This window comes from Ovis canadensis, chromosome 11, assembly GCF_042477335.2.
Source record: "Ovis canadensis isolate MfBH-ARS-UI-01 breed Bighorn chromosome 11, ARS-UI_OviCan_v2, whole genome shotgun sequence".
In the NCBI taxonomy this organism is placed as follows: domain Eukaryota; kingdom Metazoa; phylum Chordata; class Mammalia; order Artiodactyla; family Bovidae; genus Ovis; species Ovis canadensis.
The window spans coordinates 21,237,145-21,260,165 of record NC_091255.1 but is presented as its reverse complement, the minus strand read 5'-3'; the positions used below and the strand labels follow the sequence as shown (position 1 = coordinate 21,260,165).

Sequence of the window (23,021 nt, the reverse complement as noted above, 5' to 3'; positions counted from 1 at the left end):
CTCCCACAGGGCTGTTTCTGCCGCAGACATGGACATCCCGCTGCCTGATGAAGTTCTACGCCGTGGTGGCTGCCTCACCCACGTCCTGGGAAAGCCACAAGGTTGCCCAGAGGATCGAACAGCGCATCTTGAACTCCAACCCCGTCATGGAAGCTTTTGGTAAGCCCAGTGTCCTCCGCACAGCTCCCCTGCCCCGTCTCCTCTGGGATTTACCACCTTCCGGGCGGGGGAGCAGTGCTTTGAGACCCTCTCTGCGGGGTGGAGAGTGACTCATCATTCACTGCCCTGGATCCACAACCACGCCTCCTGGGTGCCCTTAGCCTCCTTCCAGCGGTGGTAGTATCACTCTGTCGTCCTCTCCGTCTCGCCCAGGCAGAGGGAGCAGAGGTGCAGGAGAGGCTCGCCCAGTCCGTGTCCCGTCCTTCTGAACAGCTCCCTGATGGTTCAGAGAAGGGGATGTGTCTGAGGACGCACAGCGGTCGTGTCCATGTTGGCACTCTAGATGCTGCCCCTTACTGTCCACCTCAGTAGTAACCGCTGTTTTTTTTTTGAGGGGGTGGTGGGGCATGCTGGGTCTCTGCTGCTGCAGATGGGCCTTCTCTCGTGGCAAGTGGAGGCTCCTCTGCAGTCGCAGTGCACAGGCTTCTCATTGCAGTGGCTTCTCTTCTTGAGCACGGGCTCTAGGCGAGCAGACTTTGGTAGCTGTGGCACATGGGCTTAGGTGCCCCGAGACACATGGAATCTTCCCGGACCAGGGATCAAAAACCTGGGTCTCCTGCATTAGCGGGAGTATTTTTAACCCTTGGACCACCTTGGATGTTGGGGAATTCCCAACATCTTGTTTTTCATCCTTTCCCTTCAAACAAAAATCCCTGACTGCCTAGATTGGCTCTTCCCACTTTGCCAGGAAGTTCTAACCCAACCGAATCACACTTGCTAAAAGCCCAAGTGCCCAGTCCCTAGCCCTGTCCCCTGTGACCCGGAAACCGGTAGAGGGGCCTGTCGGTGACTTGAGGATAGCGACGTGGCCCCGGCAGACCTGCGGCCACCTTAGCCCGTGGGGCCTCTGAACAGAAGCTGTGGTCTGTAGGGAACGCGTGCACGCTGAGGAACAACAACAGCAGCCGCTTCGGGAAGTTCATCCAGCTCCAGCTGAACGGGTAATCTCTGCGGCCGCCCTGGCTGCTGGGGGCCGGGTGGGCTCAGGGGCAGTGCCCAGCCTGGGCGGCCGCCGCGGACAAAACCCCGCCGCCCTGGCAGGTTCTTACGTGAGGTGAGTGAACCTGCGTGTACACTTTGAACCTGGGAACTCTAGCTGCCCCAGCCCGAGGGACCCAGGGACAGTGCCTGTCCTGACACGCGCCTTCTGGCTTCTGCCCTTCATGGAGACTTCTAGTTAAAACTGTCACCTCTCGGCCGCATCTCTGAGCCTGAGGCTGGGGCTGCTGTTCCTGCCTTGGGCTGGGGCAAAGTGAGGCACCGAGGCCTGGGCCCTGTCCCTGAGCTGGTTGGAGGGGACTATCCTGGCCTATTCCCTCCCTACCCCTGTCCCCACCCCAGGACCTGCTGAGTGGTCCTCCCGAGTCCTCATGATCCCCTTTCCTTAAGTGAAAGAGCTGGGGCGAGGCTGCAGCCTGGCACATAATAAGTTCCCAATAAATGGCTCTGGAATGAACAGGCTACTAACGGGCCAACCTGCTTGTGCCCAGGGCCCAGCAGATGACGGGAGCTGCAGTTCAGACCTACCTCCTGGAGAAAACTCGAGTGGCCTGCCAGGCCCCCAGCGAGAGGAACTTCCACATCTTCTACCAGGTGAGTCCCAGGCGGGGCCCGCAGCTGCCCAGGTGCAGCATGGAGAAGGGTCTGTGCCTCTCAACCTACCCACCCCCCCCCCGCCCGCCTTGCTTCCTGCCTCCTGTTCGCCCGGCTTTCAGCACTGCCACCCCACTTACTCCCACAAACCTCGCGTCACACTCACGCCTCGCCCTGGCCCTCAGCTCCCAGGGCAGTCCCAGGCCTGGAGGTGCGCTTGCCTTCTCTTCCCGTCAGAGGGTCCTTGGGGCTGGGCCTGTTTCCACATGGGAAACGCTCACCTTCAGACTGAGGGCTGTCCTGGAACGGCAGCTGCCTCCACCAACCGAACAAGGCCTTCTCTAAACCTTGCCCCCTCCATCAGACCAGGGGTCCCCCGAGGCATGGACAGTGTCTCTCTGCTCTCAGATCGGGACCAGGGGCTCCCCAGACAGGATTAGGGTTTCCTCATGCCGCAGGCCCCATCAGTGAGTGGGGTTTTTTTGCTCCGAGTGGAGACTCCCAGAACTGTTTGCTGCTGCTTTCGCACCCCCGCCCGCCCGTGGCTCCCTTCAGGGGCCTCTGGGTCTTGTGGTATGGCTGCTGCTACCCCCCCTGCCCACCCAAGCCCATGCAGGCCTGGGCATCCCCAGGACCCCCGCCTCAGCCACCCGCCTCCACCCCCACAGATCTACAAAGGAGCCCACGCGGAGGAGAGGGTCCGGTGGTGCCTCCCCGAGGGAGCCACCTTCTCCTGGCTGCCCCACCCAGAGAGGACCTTGGAAGGTAGGGGGAGCCTTGCCCGGCGCCCTGGGCTGGCCCAGCAGCACCCACACATCCCCCCAGGGCCCGCCGCCCCCGCTGACCTCGGGTCCTGACACAGGGCTGTGGCTCGGATTCCTTTACAGAGGATTGTTTCGAGGTGACCAGGGAGGCCATGCTTCATTTGGGCATCGATGCCCCCACCCAGAACAACATCTTTCAGGTCAGAGGAAAAGCCACACCACTCAGGTGTGGCGGCGGTGATGGGCAGCCCCCTTCGAAGGGCCCTTCTCTCGACTCGGGAGTCTCTTTCCCTGAGGATCTAGGACTCTAGGCTCCGACGGCACCATCGCCAGGAGAAGGCGACCACCTCTCTGCGCGGCGGAGCCTGGAGACGGTGTCAGGGTGGACAGGGGCAGAGCACAGAGCGCCGTAGAAGAGACCAGCACGGTGATCCCGGAGGTCAGAGGGAAAGTGCCTGAATCAGTTGCTGCTCTGTTAACTCAGAGCAGAGCAAACAGTGCTGCCACGTGTTTGTCTAGCGTGTTAAAACTTCTAAATCGTCACTCTTAGCTCACTTGTTTTTTTCAGCAGTTCCATGGGTATGGAGATTATTCCCTTTCCATGGCTGAGACCTGCCCAAAGCCAGACAGCACTCGGTGGTACAGTTTGTTGGGATGTGCTGGTTCCAACTTCCCACCTCCTTCTTCCTCCTGGGACTCAGTGCTGGCCCAGGCTAGCCGGGCCCAGTCACCCCCAATGGCAGCTTCCGTCTGCAGGTGGTGACCCCTGCAGAGCAGTGGGGTGAAGTGTGGCCTCCATCTCCACGTGGGGGCTGCTTAGGCAGGGGAGGGGGGTCACAGCCAGTACAGGCAGCTTGGCCAGAGGGACGGCACAGGGAACAAGCCCAGGGCAAGTGGACCACCCAGGAGTCTGGCCAGGAGTGCGAGCTTGAGGCCAGCGTGAGCCCTGGCCCATCCACAATGCCCATCAGCATGGCGGTCTCCTCCTGAGGTGCTTGTGGCTTGGAAGCCGGGAGCATATGGAGCCACCCTTTCTGGGACCAGACAGGGATGGAGGGAGAGGCCCTGCTCTACTGGTGCCTGGTCCAAGGGTTTCCAAACTGCTGGACCTGGGGGTCCTCTTCCTTCAGCCCCCTGAGGCTCCCCCGAGTGGATCGCTGAGTGCAAAAGCAAGGGAGCACCCACTGTACAGAGACCAAGCTCGCAGCTCCTTCCCTGGGCTGGGCTGGGCTATCGGAGCCGAACAGTGTTGGGAAAGGGCCAAAGGGCACCAGAGCCAAGCCCCCAGCAGCCACCCAGAAGTGGCCTGGGCCACAGGAGACAGCCTGCTCCTGGAGTGGGAGACAGAGGGTCAGACTGGGTGGCGTGGCGCTCCCTCTGGCTGCCCCAGGAGGGATCGGAAGTCGGACTGCCTGGGCTCCACCCTGGGCTCCTTCTCCTTTACCAAGTGTGGGCTTTAACCTCTGCTTGCGGCGTCTCTGCCATGGGCATCACCATAGCACGTGCCTTACTGGTTACACGAGACGATGCGTATCAGTTGTGCAGAGTCCTGCCTGGCTGAGTCCGGGAGTAAGTGGGCAGTAAATGAGAGCTGTTGCTATTCCACTATCGTGATTCTGTTTGGCAGGAGAGAGACCCTTCCCGGGCTGGGCTCCAGCCCTTGAGAAGGTGCCCACTGGGTGTCCTCTCCTGCCCCCTCAGGCCCTGGCTGGATTGCTGCACCTCGGCAACACCCAGTTTGCTGACTCAGGAAATGAAGCCCAGCCCTGCCCGCTGGTGGATGATGCTCAGTGTGAGGGCGAGGACGGGGGCCCTTGGTCACACTGCCCAGGAGCAAGGCAGGCCCCGACCGGAGGAGGGCCAGCGTGTGGTGGGATCGGGTGCAAGGAGGCCAGAGGGTGCAGTTTGGGATCTGTGGCCCTGAAGCTGTTGCTGTAGGGCCCTGCCCTGGAGGGGTTCCTCCTCACCCCAATTCTGCTGAGGCAGACAGCCTCCTTACAGATGAGAAAACGAGAGCTGGGGCGGGTGGGGGCGGTTGGATTATGTAGTGCTTTATCCCACTCCTGGCCATGTGGACTGGGACACAGCAGTCCTGGGTTCAAGTCCTGCCCCTGCCCCTGCTGAGTCTCTTCCCTCCCCATTCCTGAGTTTGCTCTGCCCCACTGAGGGGGTCACGGCTCCACCATGCTGACTTCCCGGGGCCTTGTGCAGAGGGCTGTTTGGACAGAGGATGTTTGTGCCTCCCAGGCTCTGTTGGGACATCAGCCTTGCTGCTGGGACTCCTGGAAGATCATCTGCTAGAAACACTGCGGATTCGAACCATCCGGGCGGGCAGGGGCCGGCAGGTGTTCCGGAAGCCCTGCTCCCAGGCCGAGTGCGATACCCGCAGAGACTGTCTGGCCAAGCTGGTCTATGCACGGTGAGCGTTCCGGGCCCTGCCCTCCTCCCAGATGCCCCCAGTCTGGAGTTGGATCAGACGGAAGCAGACGGGTTCCCTGCCCTGTTCCCCAGCCCCGGGGGGACAGCAGGGAGTGGCTGCTGGGCTTCCTGGAGCAAAGCCCTTGGCTCGATTCCAGAGGGCTCTGCCTGGGGAAGTGGCCACAGCCTGGCCTAGATTCAGCGTGTTGTTCGGGGACAGGAGCCTGCCTTCACCTTGGCGATGGGCGAGGAAGGCCTGCCTGGCTGGCCGCTGGCAAGGCCGGCCCAGAGGTGACGTGAGGTCCTCCCAGGTCCAGGCGCAGACCTGTGGGTAAACAGGCTCCTGGGTCCCTGCCCTCGTGCTCTCTGTAGTGGGGTTTTGATAGCTGCTGGTAGAGCCGGGAGTTTAGCCCTCAGCCTTGAGCAACACTGCAGGGAGTGGAGCCCAGAACAGGGAAGGTGGGGGTCGTGGCCTTTCCCTGTTGGTTCTGTGGGCATCTCCACCCTCCGAGCATGCGCTTGGGGGCATTTCTCACCCTGGGCTCTCAGACCCTTCAGGATGCCCCTCAGGGTATCTGGGGCCCAGGAGTCTCTGAAATTATGGGACAGAACACCTCTGTGTGTACGTGTGCACACATCTGAGTGCTTGGGCAGCTGGAGGGACGGTCCCGTTGCTTTCATGAACTGCTCAAGAGCTAAGAGCCTGACCAGCACTGCTGAGGGAGTCGGAACCTCTGAGGGAAAGTGGCCCAGGGCCCCTGGGCCCAGACTGAACCCAGTTTAGCAAGGGGCTCCGTTCTCACTCCCTTGAAGCAAATTTCAGGTCAGAATTTCAGGGCAAAGATTTTTAAAGGTTTTGTGTCAAATGACTGCAAAATGGGTAGATAAAGCATGCCGGTCACAGACACGGTGAACCTCTCACTACACACAGCAAACAGGTCCTTGTATCACTAGGTCTCTTGTTTTTACTACCTCACATGGATATTTGAAGCCCTTATTGCAAAAATAGAAACCGTTTAAAAATTTGCAGAGCAGTTACTTAAAGAAGCCATAAGGAAGAAAACCCTTGTATCATGCCGTACGTGTCACCACGTTGGACGGCAACCATTCCATCGTCTCAGGGGCGATGGTTGCAGAGTGCAGGGTGTCACTGTCCAACTGGGGTGACGGGGTGCCCTCATACAGGACAGAGTAGGGGGATGTCGCGGGGCCTTGAGCTCTGGCCTCCACTGGCCGAGGTTTGCAGGGGAGTCCAGTGAACTCAGTCCTTTATAATCCCACCCAGGCCTGCCCCTCCACCCCTTCTTGTCAAGACGGCAGCTGGGTGTCAGGCCAGTGACTGAGGCGCACCCCCACCCTGTCCAGCCCCAGTGTTCCACAGCAGACCTCAGCGATATGAGTCACTTTCAGACCACCGCAATAAAGCGAGTCGCACAAATTTGTTGGTTTCTTAGTACATAGATAAGGTGTATTTACACTGGATGGTAGCCTGTTAAGTGTGCAATAGCTTTATGTCTGAAAGAACAACGTATAATAATTTTAAAATAGCACTGTTGGAAAAGTGGCACTATAGGCTTGTTCGATGTCGAGTTGGCACAGACTTTCAGTCTGTAAGCAGGCGGTAAAGGGAGTTTACTGTGATGTGCCTGCAGCTGGTCCCCTGCTCACTCTTGCTGTGAACCAGCCAGGCTTTCATGTGCCTGGGAACACACGTGACCCCAGCCTGCAGATGTAGTGGGCTGGGACAGGATGGGCGGGAAACCAGCGGAGAGGGTTTAGCCCTTGACCTTTCAGGCTCAGAAGACAGGCCCTCCATCCAAGGGTGGTACCCAGGCGGGAAGGGCAGTTCTGCCACCCTTCCAGCTCAACTGGACCCCTCTCACCCGAACCCCCCCCACACACACACCAACAGGCTGTTTGACTGGCTGGTCTCGGTGATCAACAGCAGCATCTGTGCCGCCCCCGACTCCTGGACCACTTTCATAGGTAGGTCGGGGGACCCTGGACAGAGCAGAGCGCAGGTCTCCTGGGGGCCTCTGGGCAACTCCTGCACCCATCCCCTCCTGCTCCACCAGTGTGGGCCAATGTCGCTTTCTCCGGTGCCCATGTCTGGCCATCCCTAGCTCTCCAGGCAGGCTCAGCTGGTGCCCGGGTCACGAGGGCCCCTTCACCCCCTGGAGACCCAGATCCAGTCTCAGGAGAGTAGTGAGGAGCAGCGAACGGGCTCGAAGGGCCTCGGGGGGGATTTGAGAACATCTTTGGACCCTGGGTGGGACAGTCAGGTAGGGGAGGAAGCAAAGCTCAGAGGCATCAGTAATGTTGGCTAACAGAATGGTGAGCACTCAGACTGGGTGGGACACGGGGTCCCTGGGTCCTGGTTCCCTCACACCTTCGGCCTCTTCCTGCTGAGTTCTGAGGGGCAGGAGGTGGCGATGGGAACCGCCTCCCTCCTTGGGGTGGGGTAGAGTACCCACTCGGTTCCATCCTGAGGCTGCCAAGGGTGAGGCCTCACCCCAGGCCGCTGTAGCCCCACAGTAACCCCCACGGGTTCCCCCGGCCCCCCAGGCCTGCTGGACGTGTACGGGTTTGAGTCATTCCCCAACAACAGCTTGGAGCAGCTCTGCATCAACTACGCCAACGAGAAGCTGCAGCAGCACTTCGTGGCTCACTACCTCCGGGCCCAGCAGGTGCGTGGTGGGCGGCCCACGTCCTCGCCCTCTCCCCGGCCCCCAGCCCCGGCCTGGGTGCCGCTGGGCGCCTTCACTTCCCTCTGTGAGTGCCGAGGCCAGCAGGGGGTGACCCACCAGAGCTCAGACCCCTGCCCTCCACCCCCAGGAGGAGTACGCAGTCGAGGGCCTGGAGTGGTCGTTTGTCAGCTACCAGGACAACCAGCCCTGCTTGGATCTCATCGAGGGGAGCCCCGTCAGCATCTGCTCCCTCATAAACGAGGTGGGAGGGTCGCCGGTGTGCAGAGGCCCCTGGGCGGGGCTTTGGGCTTTTCCTGGGACCCCGAGGCCCACCGTGTGCCTCTTTCTGTCTGTCTGCTTAATGGGTTCGCCTGCCCTGTGAGCCCGCCGTTGCAGGGGTGCCATGGTGCTCCCATGGGTGGGTTCCCGCACCCCTCTGCCCTGCAGCTGACTGCCCGCCCCACACAGGAGTGCCGCCTTAATCGGCCAAGCAGCGCAGCCCAGCTCCAGACGCGCATCGAGAGCGCCCTGACCGGCCGCCCCCGCCTGGGCCGCGACAGGCTGAGCCCGGAGCCCAACTTCATTGTGCTGCATTACGCGGGGCCCGTGCGGTACCGCACCGCAGGCCTGGTGGAGAAGAACAAGGTGAGGGCCGGGCCGTGCCCGGTGTCACCTGTGAATCCAAAGGCGGAGGCGTCGCCGCACGTGTGCAGAAGCATCCACGGTGTCCCCTGCCTGCCCCGACATCCTCTCGGGGTCTAGGGTCACCTCTCGGGCCCACCTTTCTGAAGTCTCTGCTACTCCGGCACAACCTGCCCGGAAACAACCCGCCTCACACAGCGTCTCCTGACCTCCAGGCTCAGACGTGGGCCAGCCCTCCTCCTGGAGCCCCAGTGAACAGGGCCGGCAGCTCCCCCCCAAGCCCTCCACCCTCACCCGCTGCCCTTTCCTTTCCCCATAGGACCCTGTCCCCCCGGAGCTGACCAGGCTCCTCCAGCAATCCCAGGACCCCCTGCTCAAGGTGCTGTTTCCTGCCGACCCCGAAGAAAAGTCCCAGGAGGAGCCCTCCGGGCAGAACCGGGCCCCTGTGTTGACCGTGGTGTCCAAGTTCAAGGTGGGTCTGGCGGCATTGACACCACGTGCTCTCTCATGAGTGTCCAGCATTTACCGAACACCTCTTGGGATCGGGGCTGTGCACCCAGAGCACGGCGGAGCCCAGAGCCATGGTCCCGATTTGCGGTAGAGACGGGAACCTGACAGATGAACTGGGGGTCTGTAGTTGGCGTGACGGGAAGCCTCGGGCCCGTGGGCGGCGGTGTGCCCTCGCCCTCCGCCGATAGAGCGATCACGAAAGAGCAGCGGCTGCTGAAGCTCCGTGGCAGCCGGCTGCCAGCCCCCTCGCTTCCTGACGGACTCTGTCCTCGGGCGCCGTGGGCTGCTCCCAGCCCCGCCCCTCGGCCCTCCCCTCGGCTCTGCGGCACTCCCACCCTCCTGCCGCCCCTCTCGGTTTATTCCTTGTCCTGCTTCCGACCGATCTTCTCATCACCTCCCGGGGCCCGGAAACACCTCCTTGTCCAGCCTCAGACACGCCCCTGAGGGCCTGCCCCGTGTCTGCGAGGCCCAGCGCTGTGAGATGACGGTGGACAGCTGTGTCGTAGCCCCGGCACACACAACAGGCTTAGTAATGACAGGAGTCGCCTGAATGAACGACAGGGGTTCTGAGACGGTTCCCTTCTGGGAAGGTTGCCCTGGTTTTGTGGGGGGAGCCTGAGACTAGATGCAGGCAGATGGACCAGGTGGAGGGTCACAGGTCAAGAAGGGTCCCTGGGGGCGTGCTCTGGGTATACCCAGTGAGGGCCGCTGGGAGTCATCCTGGGTGTGTAAGGGTCCTGGTCTCCGGGTTGCCCAGCCGATGCCCCCCTGCAGCCTGAGCCACAGTCTCTCCTCTGCAGGCCTCCCTGGAGCAGCTCCTGCAGGTGCTACACGGCACCACACCCCACTACATTCGCTGCATCAAGCCCAACAGCCAGGCCCAGGCGCAGATATTCCACCGAGAGGAGGTAACACACTGGGCTGGAGCTGCTTCGTGGAGGGTCCCATTGTGCCGAGAGGCTGGAGGGGTGAGAGACGGACGTCTGCTCCAAGTGGAATGGCGTGAGGAAGGGCTTCTCTCCCCAGCTCTGGCAGGACAGTCGTGTACGGTGGTGTGGCCTGCTGCACAGTGGCCCAGCCACAGCGGCGAGTAGGGGCCACAGTGCATCATGCTCTCTGCTCACCAAGTCACGTGCCCTGAAGGACAGGCGGCCCAGAGGAACGGGTGTCTTTTGTGATTAGCTGAGAGTCTGCATCACCTTACAGACCAGGCACAGGGCTGGTTCTGATGAGGGTGTATGTAGTTCCTAAAATTTGCTCAGAAGCACTGTGTGGCCAGCAGCTGCCCTTTGGCCTGTGGAGGGATGTGGGTGAGGTGTGAGAGCTGGAAGGTGCTGGAGTGGGCCCCACAGCCACATGGTTGATGTGGCCTTAGGGTCCATGGCCAGGATCATGGCTGTATGGTAAAGACCTTGGGTGGGTCCCGGAAGCGTCTTCACAGTATAACCTCCCCCACCTCTCAGCTGTGACGCACTGTGTTGTCTGCAGAATATAAAATAAATAAAAACTAGGAACTGGATCAGGCTACGTTGTGAAGCAGAGTTGGAAGCAGTAAGACGGCCAGCACCGGCCTCCACTGTACCAGAAGCCAGGCTTCACATAAAGGGATCTGGAGCCACTGGGACCCCTTCTAGCAGGGAGAGTCTCTCCAGGTCCCTTGATTGCTCGCTGCCCCAAAGGGTGTCCGCCCTCACGGGAGCCCGCGGCTCCCTGCCAGCGGGGCCACTGATGGCGTGGCGTCTGGGGCCTCTGGCCCCTGCTGCCCACGCCATCTCCCCTCCCCGCAGGTCCTGAGCCAGCTGGAGGCCTGTGGCCTCGTGGAGACCATCCACATCAGTGCCGCCGGCTTCCCCATCAGGTGAGTGGGTCGGTCTGTCGGTCCGGCACTGGGGCGGGGCGGAGCCAGGGTGGCGCTCAGGCCACGCCCAGCAGACGCGGAGATGGAGTGAGAGGCAGGACCGCAGAAGTCGGCCTGGAGCTCGGGGGCTGTGCTCACTTGCTGTGCCCTGGTTTGTGGAGGCACCGGGTCTGCCCTACAGTCAGGAGAGAAGGGAGGACGTGAGTGGGAGATGGTTACCGATCCTCCAGGTGCAAGGCTGGCCTGGTGAAAGAAAAGGGGTAGAAGTGGACTGTGGCGTGGCTGTGGGAGTGGGACCTGGGCTGATGGATGGTGGGTCACTGGGGAGCGGAGCGGCCGACTTCCAGGCCACAGAAGCAACTTCCAGCTTCCATCTGAGGCAAATGGGTGAATCGGGACAGTTGCTGACACAGGATGACCTGGGGGGACGCCCAGGGGTGGGGAGTCAGGGTTGAAATGTTGGGGCATGTGAGGGACTGTTCTCAGTGACTTTTAACAGCATGAGCAAGGAGGAGACCCAGGGTGAGGCGGGAGGTGTGAGGCCACTCCCTGAGGGATGAGAAGCCAGCAACAGCCTGGAGGGAGTTGGGGGTAAAAGAGGAAGCGGGGCTGCGGGTGTCCTGGAGGCTGAGAGCGAGTGCACTCTGTTAAGGCCTTGCGGAGAAAAGCAAGGCTCCATCTGGCAAAGGCCAAGGCTGGCTTCCCGCCAAGGGAGCCCAGTGACCTCATCCACGCAGTGGGCACAGCAGGGCAGTGTCTCACGGGTGGTCGAGCAGAGTAAACAGTGAGCCGGCTCCCCGCTGGTCACTCTGATTCTCCTTCCACCTGTCTCGGCTTCCAGGGTCTCTCACCGGAACTTCGTGGAGCGGTACGAGCTACTGAGAAGGCTCCGTCCTGCCACAACGCTCGGCCGCCATGGCCCGTGTCCTGATGGAGGGCGCTCAGGTGAGGGCACCCACTGGCCAGTCATCTGTTCACCCAGTTCCCTGGGCACCTACTTGGACCATCTCAGGGCGAGGGCCTGGGGCCTCAGAGATGAGTAAGACACAGTCCTGCCCTCATGGCTCTTGGTCCAGTGGGAGAGACTGAAAGAAGGCAGTTAAGCAGTGAGGAAAATGGCGAGACAGAAATGGGATGCTGTGCGTGGTGAACCAGGAAGGCTTCCTGGAGGAGGTGGCGTCTGAGGTGGGGTGGGACTAGCCGGGTGAAGGCACTGCATGGACAGGAGACAGCACCGTGTGTGTGAGGAGCTCCAGGCTGTTGAAGCTTGCTGGCTCCTGGGGATAGAGGACAGTGAGGCGAGGCTGGGGGCAGGCGGACCCCAGTCCCAGAAGCCGGACAGTCTCCAGATAGATGGGAGGCACTTCCAGCCTGGGGCTTTCCGGAGGCCACTGCGGGGTGGGGCCCTGAGTGGCCAGAGGGGAGAGAGGCTCTAGATGTGGGCACAGTTGGGAAATGTTGGGAACAAATTGGTCGGACTTGGCTAGCACTGGATTTGATGTAGGGAGGATTAGCTAGGCCCGGCCAGCAGGGAAGAGTGGTCGGGAAAGGGCTTTCTTTTGGGGGCAGCTGCCGGGCCAGGCCTGGCCAGGGGGATGTCAGGAGAGGCCTGCTCTTCGGGGGGTTGTCTGTCGCACTTGGCGTCACTGAGGCTGTGAGAGCAGGTGTGAAGACCCTGGGCAAAGGCCAAGGACGGGGCAAGTCCCCTCAATACACCCACACACACACAGACACAGACATACACACACACAGACACAGACACACACACTTGGGCAAAGGCTGCCGCGTCCTCCCAATACATTCACACACACACACACACACACCTGGGCAAAGGCCAAGGACGGGGCGAGTCCCCCCAGCACACCGCCCCCCCCAGCCTTGCCCCGGGGCCCTGCACCCGCAGGCACAGTTCTGCTTTGGATCTCCCATCTCTCGGGCAGTTTTCCCACTCCTTTCATCCTTTCTCCCCACCTCTCCCCGCTCTCCCTGCGGTGTGCTCTCCTGTTCTGTCTCTTGCCCAAAGCCCCCCGGGCCCCTGGTCGGCTTTGCTGCTGTTTCTCATCTGCTGCGTCGCCTCTGGCTGCCGCTGTCTCCAGAGAGGCCCTGGGCAGCTAAAGGTGGTCAGAGCCCTCAGGTAAACCCTCTGTCTGCAGGAGCTGCCCTGCCAGGTGTGGGGGGCAGGCAGGGCCTCCGCTGGGGTCTGGGGGTCTGTTCTCCACTTTCCATCCGGGGCGGGAGGGCTCGGGGGCAGAGGGGGAGGCTGGGCTGCCCCGTGCGGCCCTCAGCATGTTTGGAGCCTTGGAAACAGGCTGGCGAAGCAGCGTGGGAGTCTAGGCACCAAGTGCCCCCTGCCCGAGGGGACCTCCAGGGTGGGGGCTGCCGGCCAGTGCAGGGCACAGCCTCCAGGGGGACCTCGAGATCCCTTGGGGCAGCCTGGGGGACAATGAGAAGAGGCCCCCTCTGGCCTCCTCCCCAAAAGGAAGGAAGGGATGTTGAGAAGCAGGTGCAGCGGGAAGGAAGCCTGTGGTACGTCAGGGGGACGCTGAGGGGATGGTGACACGCTGATGGGCCCTGTCTCCATCCTCAGAGCGCCCTCCGTGCACCGAGCCGGCCACGCTGCGGGGCCTCCTCCAGGAGATCCTCCACGCACTGCCAGCCCCGCTGCACTGCGGCAGGACCAAGGTATTCATGACCGACTCCACGGTAAGCGGGCCTAGGGTGAGGAGCTGGCGGCCACAGGCCTGGGTGGAGGACGGGGAACGCAGGAGGCTGAGGACCTCAGCGGACGCCCTTCCCCCAGCTGGAGCTCCTGGAGCGCGCGCGTGCCCAGGTGCTGGAGCAGTGTGCCCGCCACATCCAGCGTGGCTGGAGGAGACACCGGTGCCGCACGCAGGCCAGGCGGAGGCGGGCAGCTGTGCTCATCCAGGCAGGTAGGAGGGGGCCTGGGGCACATGGCCCACACTCACGGCCAGCAGGTGGGCCCAGGGGCGGCCATCTCTGCAGCTGCACATGGCCCCACAGGATACCCGTTTCCCTTGAGACGCTGCTCCTAGAGTCCCCACAGGCCAAAGCGGCCTGTGTCCCAGCCTCTAGATGTTAACTGCATGACCCTGTGGTGTGCTGGGCCTCCAATTCCCTGTCCAGCTCACCCAGAGCACCCCCGGTTCAGTGCAGACCACGTCCCACCCCAACTAAGGGTGCTCCATAGGTGGCAGAGGCTCAGAAGTCGCCTTGAATCCCCCTCCCCCAGTCCCAGCTAGCTATGTTTGTCATGTAGTATTCCCCTTGACACCAACTCCCATCATCACCTGGGTTCCTGGGCTTGTTGCGCTTAAGAAGGTAAAAACCAGTAAGATCTGATGAAACAGAGAAGCAATGTATGAACCATGAGACAGCCTCACTTTAAAAAGCAAAAATACTAGAAACAACCCAAGTATCTGATGCTGGTGGAGGCATGGCTACATTATGGACCCATCCTTGTGATCCAGCTAAGAAGTGTTCTTGAAGAATATTTTTAGTTTCATGGGAACCCCACTTCCAATCTGATGCTTAAACCTGCATGATGTGCTTACACAGCAAGGTGATGCCACCTTCCTAAGGGGTGTGTGTGTGTAGGCCTGAAAAATATGAAGGGTGCTGCAAAACTACCTGGGTTGATAACCGGTGACTTTCCTGTCTTTACCAAATAGCCCTTTTTCTGAGTGACTGTACCAAGAAACCAGAAAATGCGTTATTTCAAAAGGAGAAAATTAAAATTGCCCCATGATCAGTCTCCCGTCCAGTAGCTATGACCTTCACCAGGTGTGGGTGTGTGGTGGCATCTATCACGGATTCATAAGGCGAGCGAGCAAATTCAAATGAGGGCTTCCAAAAATAGAGGTCATTTTTTTTGTTTTTTTTTAGAGGTCGTTTTAAAAGGTGCAGACAGTTGAGACCCCTCGTGCTCCCTGGGCGCTGCCCAGGGTGGGAGGTGGCAGCTTCCCCTTGGCTGTAGGCATCTGCCTGCAGGTCTGAGCACTGTTTTTCAGAGCCAGGTCCATGTCCCATTGACTTGGTCCCTGGCCTCACGCGGGTGCCGCCGTTCATTCCCACGTTTACGGCAGCTCTGGCGCTGGTGTAGCCTGGTTTACCAAGAGCTCTAACCAGCATGTTAACTCTGGTTTCCTGTTTCCGGACAAACCCCTCAGCCGTCCGTTCCTGGCTGGCTCGGAAGCACGTCCGGCGGCTGCACGCGGCTGCCACTGTCATCAAGCGTGCGTGGCGGGAGTGGAGGGTAAGTGCTGAGCCGGAGGTCAGGGCGGCCAGTGATGGGCCCAGGCTGGGGACTGGCCCTGCCCTCGGGGCAGGTGACCGCAGGGCCTCACGAGTGATGTGGGCACCGTGCCAGCCATGCGGCAGGACAGCTGTGACGGGTACAAGGCACTCCGGGAATACACTAAAACTCACACAGCCATACACTTTAAAAGCGTGAATTTTACAGTGTATCAATTAGATCTCAATAAGGCGGATTTTTTTTTTTTAGGTTAATTTATGCTTTTATTTGCCAGCATAATTAACCACAGTGGCCTGCAGGCTTCTTTGATCTAAAAAAATATATATTTTTTATCACAATCCAACAAACACACACACATATATAATATGTATATATATATAAAAGTGAAACAAAAGTTTTGCCAAAAGTGTCTACCTGAGTGTTAAATTTTTTTTGGAGATCTTTTTCTTTTTTTAAAGCAGTTTTAGGTTTAAAATAAAACTTGACAGGAATGTACAGAAATTCCCCACATATGGCCTTCCCTCACATGAACAGCCATTATCAACAGAATGGTACCTCTTCTCTTTTTCTTTTTAGACCAAGGATGACTGCGCTGACACATAATCAGAACATCCCCAGGTCACCTTAGGGCTCACTCCAATGGGCAGAGCAGTTCCATACTCTGTGGGTTTGGACAAAAGTATGACCACATATATCCATAATGTCGCTCAAAGTACTTCCACTGCTCATGAAAACTTCTGTACTCTGTATATTCCTCTGCAAACTCCTGACAACCACTGATCTCCACAGTTTTGCCTTTCCCACACAGTTGGAATCTTTTTCTCCTTGAAATGAGAGGTTCAGACCCTTTATGAGACCACTCCTGGCCCACCCAGGCGTGGACTAGACAGGCTCCAGGTGGCAAGCTCCCCCACTACGTGCTGCGGCTTTCCTTCCAGTACTGGCCCTGCCCAGCAGCCACGTGGAGGTCAGGGGGACACGTGTTGGGTTTCTGTTCATAGGAAGGCCACACGTTTTATGCCCCTTGTTACAGTGAACCCAGATTCCTGTCGGGTGTGTTATAAACAGACAAGCCATTTCTTCAGGCCCCCTGCTCTGAGCACACCCCAAAGGCTGTTATTTTGAATAAAGAATGTGAAGCCTCAGCACAGCTGCCGTGGGTACAGGCTTGTGCCGCATCCAGCCAGGTGCCCTTCAGTTCACTTTGTTAAGGGTGAATCACCAAAGAGCCTTTTGGTTTCTGTTTTCCATTAAGAGAAAGCTGTGATGTGGTGTTCTTTTTTAAGATCAGAATGGCCTTCCTTGCTTCTGAAGAACTGGATGGTGTGGAAGAAAAACACTCATCTCAAGCTCCCTGCTCCCCGAGCTCCAGCCCACTGCCCCTGGCTCAGACCAGGCTCCAGGGCGCAATAACCCGCCTCTGGCCCCTGGGACTGGCCCTGGCCAACGCAGCGGTGGGTGTTCACGGCTTTCAGAGGAAGCTGGTGGTCTTCGCCTGCCTCCAGCTCCCTGTGGGCAGCCCCAGGAGCTGCGCCATCCAGACGGCCCAAGAACAAGCTGGAGTCCTGTCCATCCGAGCGCTGCCTCAGGTGCGCCATGCGATGGGGCTGGCATTCGGACTGGGGTGCGGGGTGGGGGGCAGAGCCAGGGGTCTCAGCAGGAGCGGGACTGAGGCTGAGACGAAGGCCTCCGAACCCTGCGCACCCCAGCTGGCAGCAGTCGCGTCGTCCCCATCATTACAGTTAGGGTTTTCCAAAGCCCTTCCACTGGTGAAAAGCTGCCTCCAAGTGTTGCAGCATCTCTTCTGACTCATCTTTAAATTAGTCCTACTTCCAGAAAAATGGGTCGTGGTAACAGCAGCTTTTCCCTCCAGTGGCGCTGGATTTAGCACCACGCTTCCCCCTACTTGGGCTTCCCTGGTGGCTCTGACGGTAAAGAATCCGCCTGCAATACAGGAGACCCGGGCTCGTTCCCTGGGTTGGGATCCCCTGGAGGAGGAACTGGCGCCCCACTCCACTATTCTCGCCTAGAAACTCCCAGGGACAGAGGAGCCTGGCGGGCTACAGTCCATGAGGTGGCCAACAGTCGGACACGACCTAGCGAGACTAACACACACTTTCCCCTCACTTGTATCCCTTGGTTTATCTTATTCCTGAGAAGCACATGAGTCAGTGGTTCAGGGTTTTATATTGTGGGCAGCCGCCAGGGAAAGAGGCAGCGAGCGCAGACAAGGGCTAATACCCGCCTTTTACAAGGATCAAGTGACACAAGGCAGGAGGAAGGAAACTGCATTTCCTACCGGAGGAATTCCTATAGGACACAATCTGGATAAAATCGCCATGACAACACTCAGGCCCGCCAGAGCGTAAACACAAGTGCAGCTCTTTGACTTTCCAGCTCTAAGCAGTCCTGAGACTGGGACAGATGATATTCTTGGCAGGAGAGCGCTCCCTCCTAGCGTTTCCTCATCTATCTCATGCTAGGTGGACGTGACAGTTTGTCTTTAATACCGTTTTGGACTTTGCTACCATTTTAGAGTAAGGAGGAAAACCACACTCAGTCTGCCACTGCTGTGACTCCAGCAGGTCCTTGGGTGTCCCTACCTCCCTGCACTCCTAGCCTTCGCTCCAAGAGGTCCCTTCGACCTCCCGGGAGCTGGGGCTGAGCTGCGTCTCTCTCCCCAGGGCTCAATCAGGTTCCACTGCAGAAAGTCTCCACTGCGCTACGCTGACACCTGCCCTGGACCCTCGCCCGACAGTGTTACTGGCTTTAATCAGATCCTGCTGGAAAGACACAGGCCGGGCCACGTGTGACCTCTTCTCCCCTCCCAGCCTCGCCCAGCTGGGCCATCCCCTATGCCTTTGTTTCCACAAGGCCTTTTCCTGCCAGCGGCCTCGCCAGAGACATGTAATCAACACCCGGCTGCCAGACGACTCCCACAGCGACTCCAAGCGCACTCAGGGAGCCGTGGCTCTGCGGGCAGGCGGGCCAGCGGCTGCACCAGTGGCCTGGGGCGGCAGGCTACGCACCCCCTGCCTCCACACCCTGATGGGTGTCAGGGTTGGCAGTGACCAAACCAGGATTAGGAAACATCAGGGCCTTCACTACCTTCACGGATCCAACTCAGCGGTGCTGGCCATAACTGCAGCGGGCACCTCACTCTTCCAACCCCACAGGCAAAGTCAGCTTGAAATCAGCTCTAGAATTGTGGCTGGGGGAAACTTTGCCTTGAGTTCCTTTAAAAGGAACAAAACCTTACTATTTAAATATGTGATTAATTTAATGTCAAGCAACTAGATTGTAAATCAAGAATGATCAATGCAATATACCAAAGAAACACCACACCAAAATTTTATTTAGAAACACTGAGCAAGTTTTTACTCAAATGAGTGTGGAAACTCAGTAAATATTTATGTCTTAATTGTACCAAAAATAAAACACTTAAAAACCACCATTTGAACATCGAGCTCTCTCTCCATATGGGTCTGCCACCGTAAGTACCTCTGCCTGCCTGCGCCCCAGCCTGCAGTGCTGGAAGGGGTCTGGGGGCCCACCTGACGTCAGCCGCTGAGTCCTGGCAGCGCCACCCCTGGGCAGGGCCCCCCATGTGGCGGCCTCCCAGCAGGAGCAGACAACACAGCAATCCACCCTAAGGACCCTCGCGCTGAGGCGGCTCCACGATGCGCAGGCAGCAGTCAGCAAACTCCACAAACAAGGGCTCCCGCATGCAGGCTCGCATGAGCTCGGCCTTGTCGCCCGCCTGATCGAGGTCGACCATCAGCCGTCTGAGGTGCGGGTTGAGCAGTAAGCTCCTCAGTGCTGCAGACTCCCCTTAAAATGAACAGCGAGGAGAGCCAAGCTGAGCTCAAGTGGGTGCAGGCAGAGACGGCTGAAAGCCAGATGTTCCAAACGTAATAAACACCAAGCACGCTGCACCCCTGACCCAGCATTTCACATGAGGTAGGGCTTCCCAGGTGGTGATAGTGGTAGAGAATCCACCTGCCAACGCAGGAGACACACGAGGTGTGGGTTTGATCCCTGGGTCAGGAAGATCCCCTGGAGAAGGGAATGGCGACCCACTCCAGTATTCTGGCCTGGAAAATCCATGGACAGAGGAGCCTGGTGGGCTACAGTTCAGGGGGTTGCAGAGAGTCGGGTATGACTGAGCATGCATGCTCACGTAAGGTGAGGTCAGCACATCAGCTGGCTTCCAAGTTAAATGCTGTCCGAATCTTTTCTTTATTAGACCTCTGTAAATATCTTAATGCCATTCACCTAAGAAAAAGTTATTTTACCTGCACAGACTTAGCTTAAAAACTGTCTTACCTGCAGACTTACCTAAATTCTTTAAATTCTGCAAAGACACTCGGTCCTCTTCCTCATCACTATTGAGAAAATCAGCCACAGAGTCGTCGTCATCATCTAAGGAACATAACAGTCACCTGTTTAAGTGACCACAAAGGAAACCCAGGTGCCAGACTTTAACAGCTCCAGTAAATAAAAAATGTGTGTGCACACAAACGACAAGAATAGAGAGAAAGCAAGTGGGTACAGACGAAACCACCACTTCTGAGGAATCTGTGACTATACTAACACGCTTTATTTTAGGAAAGTGAAGAGCTGGTGACTTTAACAAATGCCTCCTAGTGTTCACACACTTGAACTATGTTTGGGCTTAGGGCCTTATTTTCCAATTCTTCCCAGCCTACCTCTGCTCACTATGGCTCCAGCCCTGTCTGTAAAAACCCGCGGACAGGACTTCCCTGTGTTTTCGGCATGGGCGGAAACTTGTGAACGCAACAAGGAGGTTTTTCAAAGGGCAGAAGCGGGCCATCCCCTGGCTCTGACTGCTCAATACCTTTTCAGTGGCACCGGGAGGGGCCGTCTTCAGAGCCCAGCATGGTGCACGGGGCACAGGCGGCATTAAAGAAAGGGTACGTGGGGCCTGCCTGGTGGCCCAGGGGTTAGGAATCTGCCTTGCAGTGCAAGGAACACGGGCTCAATTCCTGGGCCCGGAAGATCCTGTATGCTACACCACAACTATGGAGCCTGCGCTCTGGAACCTGAGCGCTGTCCCACTGAAACCCACTCACCCTAGAGCCTGTGCTGCTCTCTGCAGCTAGAGAAAGCCAGCACACGGCAACCAAGGCCCAATACCAGAAAAAATATATACATATATATTTTTAAAAAGGCTAGATGGATGGGAAGGACACTCGTGCTGCAGGCTCTGAGGGCCACCAGGAGCAGCGAGGCCAAAGGCCATGCGCCACACGGGTCCAGGTCAGGTGAACCCCCGCCAGGCCCAGGGAGGGAGACCCGAAGCCGTGACTAGAGGCGGCTCCTGCCAGCAGGGTCCACCGCTCACCCCAAACCACGGCTGCGGCCTTCCCCCCCCCCGCCCCCACCCCCGTCCTTCTCTTGCATCTTCAGGCGGCCCCACCTCGCCACCCGTGACGACGTGTGCCCCCCGGTGCACAGGGCTGAGGAAGCTGCTGCTCCCTGGTGAGCCTGCCTCCTGGCCCCAGTCCATGAGTCTCTTCTCCTCTTTCCACATATTCTATTTGAAAGCCTTTTCTCGGTTTGTGTGTTTGCAGTCAACCAACCCACCTTCGTTTTCCACAGGCTTTTCAGTTTTTGCAATAAGAGCTGATCTTATTTTTTTCTCGACAGGACCAGCTGCAGGCTTGCACTGCTCTGAAAAGACACAAATCTCAGGTGTACGTCACCTCCGTTTGAGTGACAAGGCTGCAGCACTCCCCCAAGCCAGCATCCAGCATCTAGGGGGAAGCCTACGTAGGGGGTAAGGGACTGGGTGGGGGACGAAGGAGTGGAAGTGAGAGACCCAGTCAAGGGGCAGGAGAAACCTGGGCCCGGCAGAAGGGCTGAGGAAGCCCGCCTCACGCTCCCCTAGGGCCCGTCTCCATCCTCCCTGTCCTGCCTGATCCCAGAGACTTCACCACAATGCAGTAACACACTGACTTTAATTAGCCGCAAACTGTGTTCTCAGCGGTTTCAGATACTGAATGTGCAGGTTCCACGCGCCACCGGGAGTCCACACATGAAACTCACCAGGCCCACCTGGGAGGGGTTCCGCCTCACAGAGGACAGAGAGATGGACGAGGTAAGGCGAGTCGGATCCGAGTCACCCAAGAGGGTGGGGAGACGAAGGGGAGGTGCTGCCAGCACATTCCGGGCAGCAGGAAAGGCCCGTGGCTGGAGCGGACCCTTGAGCAAGTCGAGCCAGGTGCAAGGACATGGTGACAAGCAACTGGCAGCGGATAGGCAAAGCAGGCCTGGCAGGAGGATGGGGCACAAGAGGAGGAAGCCGCCTGCAAGACGCCAGTCTGTCTCATCCCACAGCACCTTAATGTGGAATCTAAAATGTCACAAATGAGCCTATGAAACTGCAGCACACTCCTGGACAGAGAACAGACTGGTAGCTGCCGAGGGGGAGGGGACTGGGGGAGGGATGAAGCAGGAGGTTTGGGTTAGCAGATGCAAAATACTAGGAGAATGGATGAACAAGAAGGTCCTACTATATAGCACAGGCAACTACAGTCAGTCACCTATGATAAACCACAATAGAAAAGACTATAAAGAAAAAAGAATGCTATGTATATGCATAACTGAGTCACTGCTGTACAGAGACTAGTAACACTGTAAATCACCTATACTTCAATTAAAAAAAAAAAAGATCACCAGACATTATGCACCATCTATAGCTGTGCCTAAGACCACCTGTAGTTTTGCCAGAGACTGACCCTGAGCTCTGATCCAGTCTCTAATCTGTCAATTTGTAAGAAATAGAGGACTGAGGAGTATGCCTAACCGCAGCACGAGTTTGCAGTCCGCAAAACCCGGACTGTGGGGAACTCTGCAAGTCAAATGGCTTGAATTCTTCCACAGAGAAATTGTTTTTTTAAAAAGGTAATAACAGAGGATGGAGGAGCAATTTACAAATTGAGAGCGACTTAAAAGAAATATCACATTTTGGGGGAATTCGCTGGCAGTCCAGTGGTTGGGACTTGGTTAGGTTAGGTTCAATCCCTGGTCAGGGAACTAGGAACAAGATGAAACAATACTCTTTCAGGATACATACTTGCATAATAAAACTGAAAAAGCAAAGACGTGACTGCTATAAAGTTCAACAGAGTGGTCATTTACAGGAAGTGAGAACAGTGGGTCAGGACAGGGCGTGTGGAGGGGTTTCTGGAGTGGATGGCAAAGTTCTATTTTCTTTTTAAATTTTTTTTTATTTTTGGATGTGCTGGGTCTTTCTTGCTCCAAGGGCTTCTCTCTCCTTGCACCAAGTGGGGGCTACTCTCCTGCTGCAAAGCACGGGTTCTAGGGGCACAGGCTTCAGCAGCTGTGGCATGTGGACTTAGCTGCCCCGAGGCATATGGAAACTTCAGAGACCAGGGATGAACACACTGGCCCTGCACTGACAGGCAGTTTTTTAAATATTTTGAAAAATATATAATTTATTTTTATTTTATTTTGGTTGCACCGGGTCTTTATTGCTACACACACTTTCTCTAGTTGCAACAGACAGGGGCTGCTCTTTCAATGCACGGGCTTCTCACTGCAGTGGCTTCCCTTGTTGCAGAGCAGAGGTTCTAGAATGTGGGCTCAGCAGTTGCAGTGCACGGGCTTAGACGCTCCGAGGGGTAGAACCTGTGTCCCCTGCATTCACAGGCAGGTTCTTATCTACTGAACCACCAGGAAGTCCAAGTTTTATTTTCCTGAGCTGGGTGGTGTTCACCTTATAATAATTCAGTAAGCCAAAAAAAAAAAAGGATCTACAAATAATAAATGCTGCAGTGTGTGTGGAAAAAAGGAACTCCTTCAAAAAAAAAAAAGGAAACCCTCCTACACGGTTGGTAGGAATGTAAATTGGTAAGCCACTATGGAAAACGGTACGAAGATTCTCTAAAAAAATTAAAAATAGTTACCATAGCCCTCAATCCTACTCCTGGGCATATATCCAGAAAAAATAAAACCTCAAATCTGAAAAGATATATGCACCCCAATGTTCATAGCAGCACTATTTACAATAG

General features: G+C 57.6%; 2 protein-coding genes and 1 non-coding gene across 15 annotated transcripts in view; 1 reads left to right on the top strand and 2 right to left on the bottom strand.

Annotated features, from left to right (window-relative positions):
- The window catches only part of MYO19 (myosin XIX), a 33,428-nt gene extending 15,013 nt beyond the window's left edge, over positions 1-18,415 (top strand). For 2 of the 5 annotated variants that reach the window (XM_069542622.1, XM_069542623.1), the window contains exons 7-26: positions 27-159; positions 1,091-1,160; positions 1,710-1,812; positions 2,481-2,577; positions 2,700-2,776; positions 4,278-4,368; positions 4,824-4,995; positions 6,907-6,980; positions 7,560-7,681; positions 7,830-7,943; positions 8,150-8,326; positions 8,643-8,795; positions 9,634-9,741; positions 10,621-10,691; positions 11,533-11,636; positions 13,279-13,394; positions 13,492-13,621; positions 14,879-14,964; positions 16,251-16,553; positions 17,649-18,415. In XM_069542622.1, coding sequence (XP_069398723.1) covers positions 27-159; positions 1,091-1,160; positions 1,710-1,812; positions 2,481-2,577; positions 2,700-2,776; positions 4,278-4,368; positions 4,824-4,995; positions 6,907-6,980; positions 7,560-7,681; positions 7,830-7,943; positions 8,150-8,326; positions 8,643-8,795; positions 9,634-9,741; positions 10,621-10,691; positions 11,533-11,636; positions 13,279-13,394; positions 13,492-13,621; positions 14,879-14,964; positions 16,251-16,553; positions 17,649-17,777 — 2,430 coding nt within the window. In that variant the 3' untranslated portion in view covers positions 17,778-18,415. Of the gene's footprint in view, positions 1-26; positions 160-1,090; positions 1,161-1,709; positions 1,813-2,480; positions 2,578-2,699; positions 2,777-4,277; positions 4,415-4,823; positions 4,996-6,906; positions 6,981-7,559; positions 7,682-7,829; positions 7,944-8,149; positions 8,327-8,642; positions 8,796-9,633; positions 9,742-10,620; positions 10,692-11,532; positions 11,637-12,714; positions 12,826-13,278; positions 13,395-13,491; positions 13,622-14,878; positions 14,965-16,250; positions 16,554-17,648 lie in introns of those variants that run through there. The other 3 variants (XR_011246972.1, XM_069542624.1, XR_011246973.1) reach the window with 3 other exon arrangements.
- LOC138415578 (small nucleolar RNA SNORA11) lies at positions 15,943-16,072 on the bottom strand. Its single transcript, XR_011247328.1, has one exon. It is a non-coding gene; the product is annotated as a small nucleolar RNA SNORA11 (small nucleolar RNA).
- Positions 18,291-23,021, bottom strand: part of ZNHIT3 (zinc finger HIT-type containing 3) — a 38,604-nt gene continuing 33,873 nt past the window's right edge. For all 9 annotated transcript variants that reach the window (XM_069542644.1, XM_069542650.1, XM_069542646.1 and 6 more), the window contains 3 exons: positions 20,572-20,658; positions 19,303-19,386; positions 18,291-18,795 (listed from right to left, as the gene is read on the bottom strand). In XM_069542644.1, the coding sequence (XP_069398745.1) occupies positions 18,614-18,795; positions 19,303-19,386; positions 20,572-20,658 (353 nt within the window). In that variant the 3' untranslated portion in view covers positions 18,291-18,613. The remainder of the gene's footprint in view (positions 18,796-19,302; positions 19,387-20,571; positions 20,659-23,021) is intronic.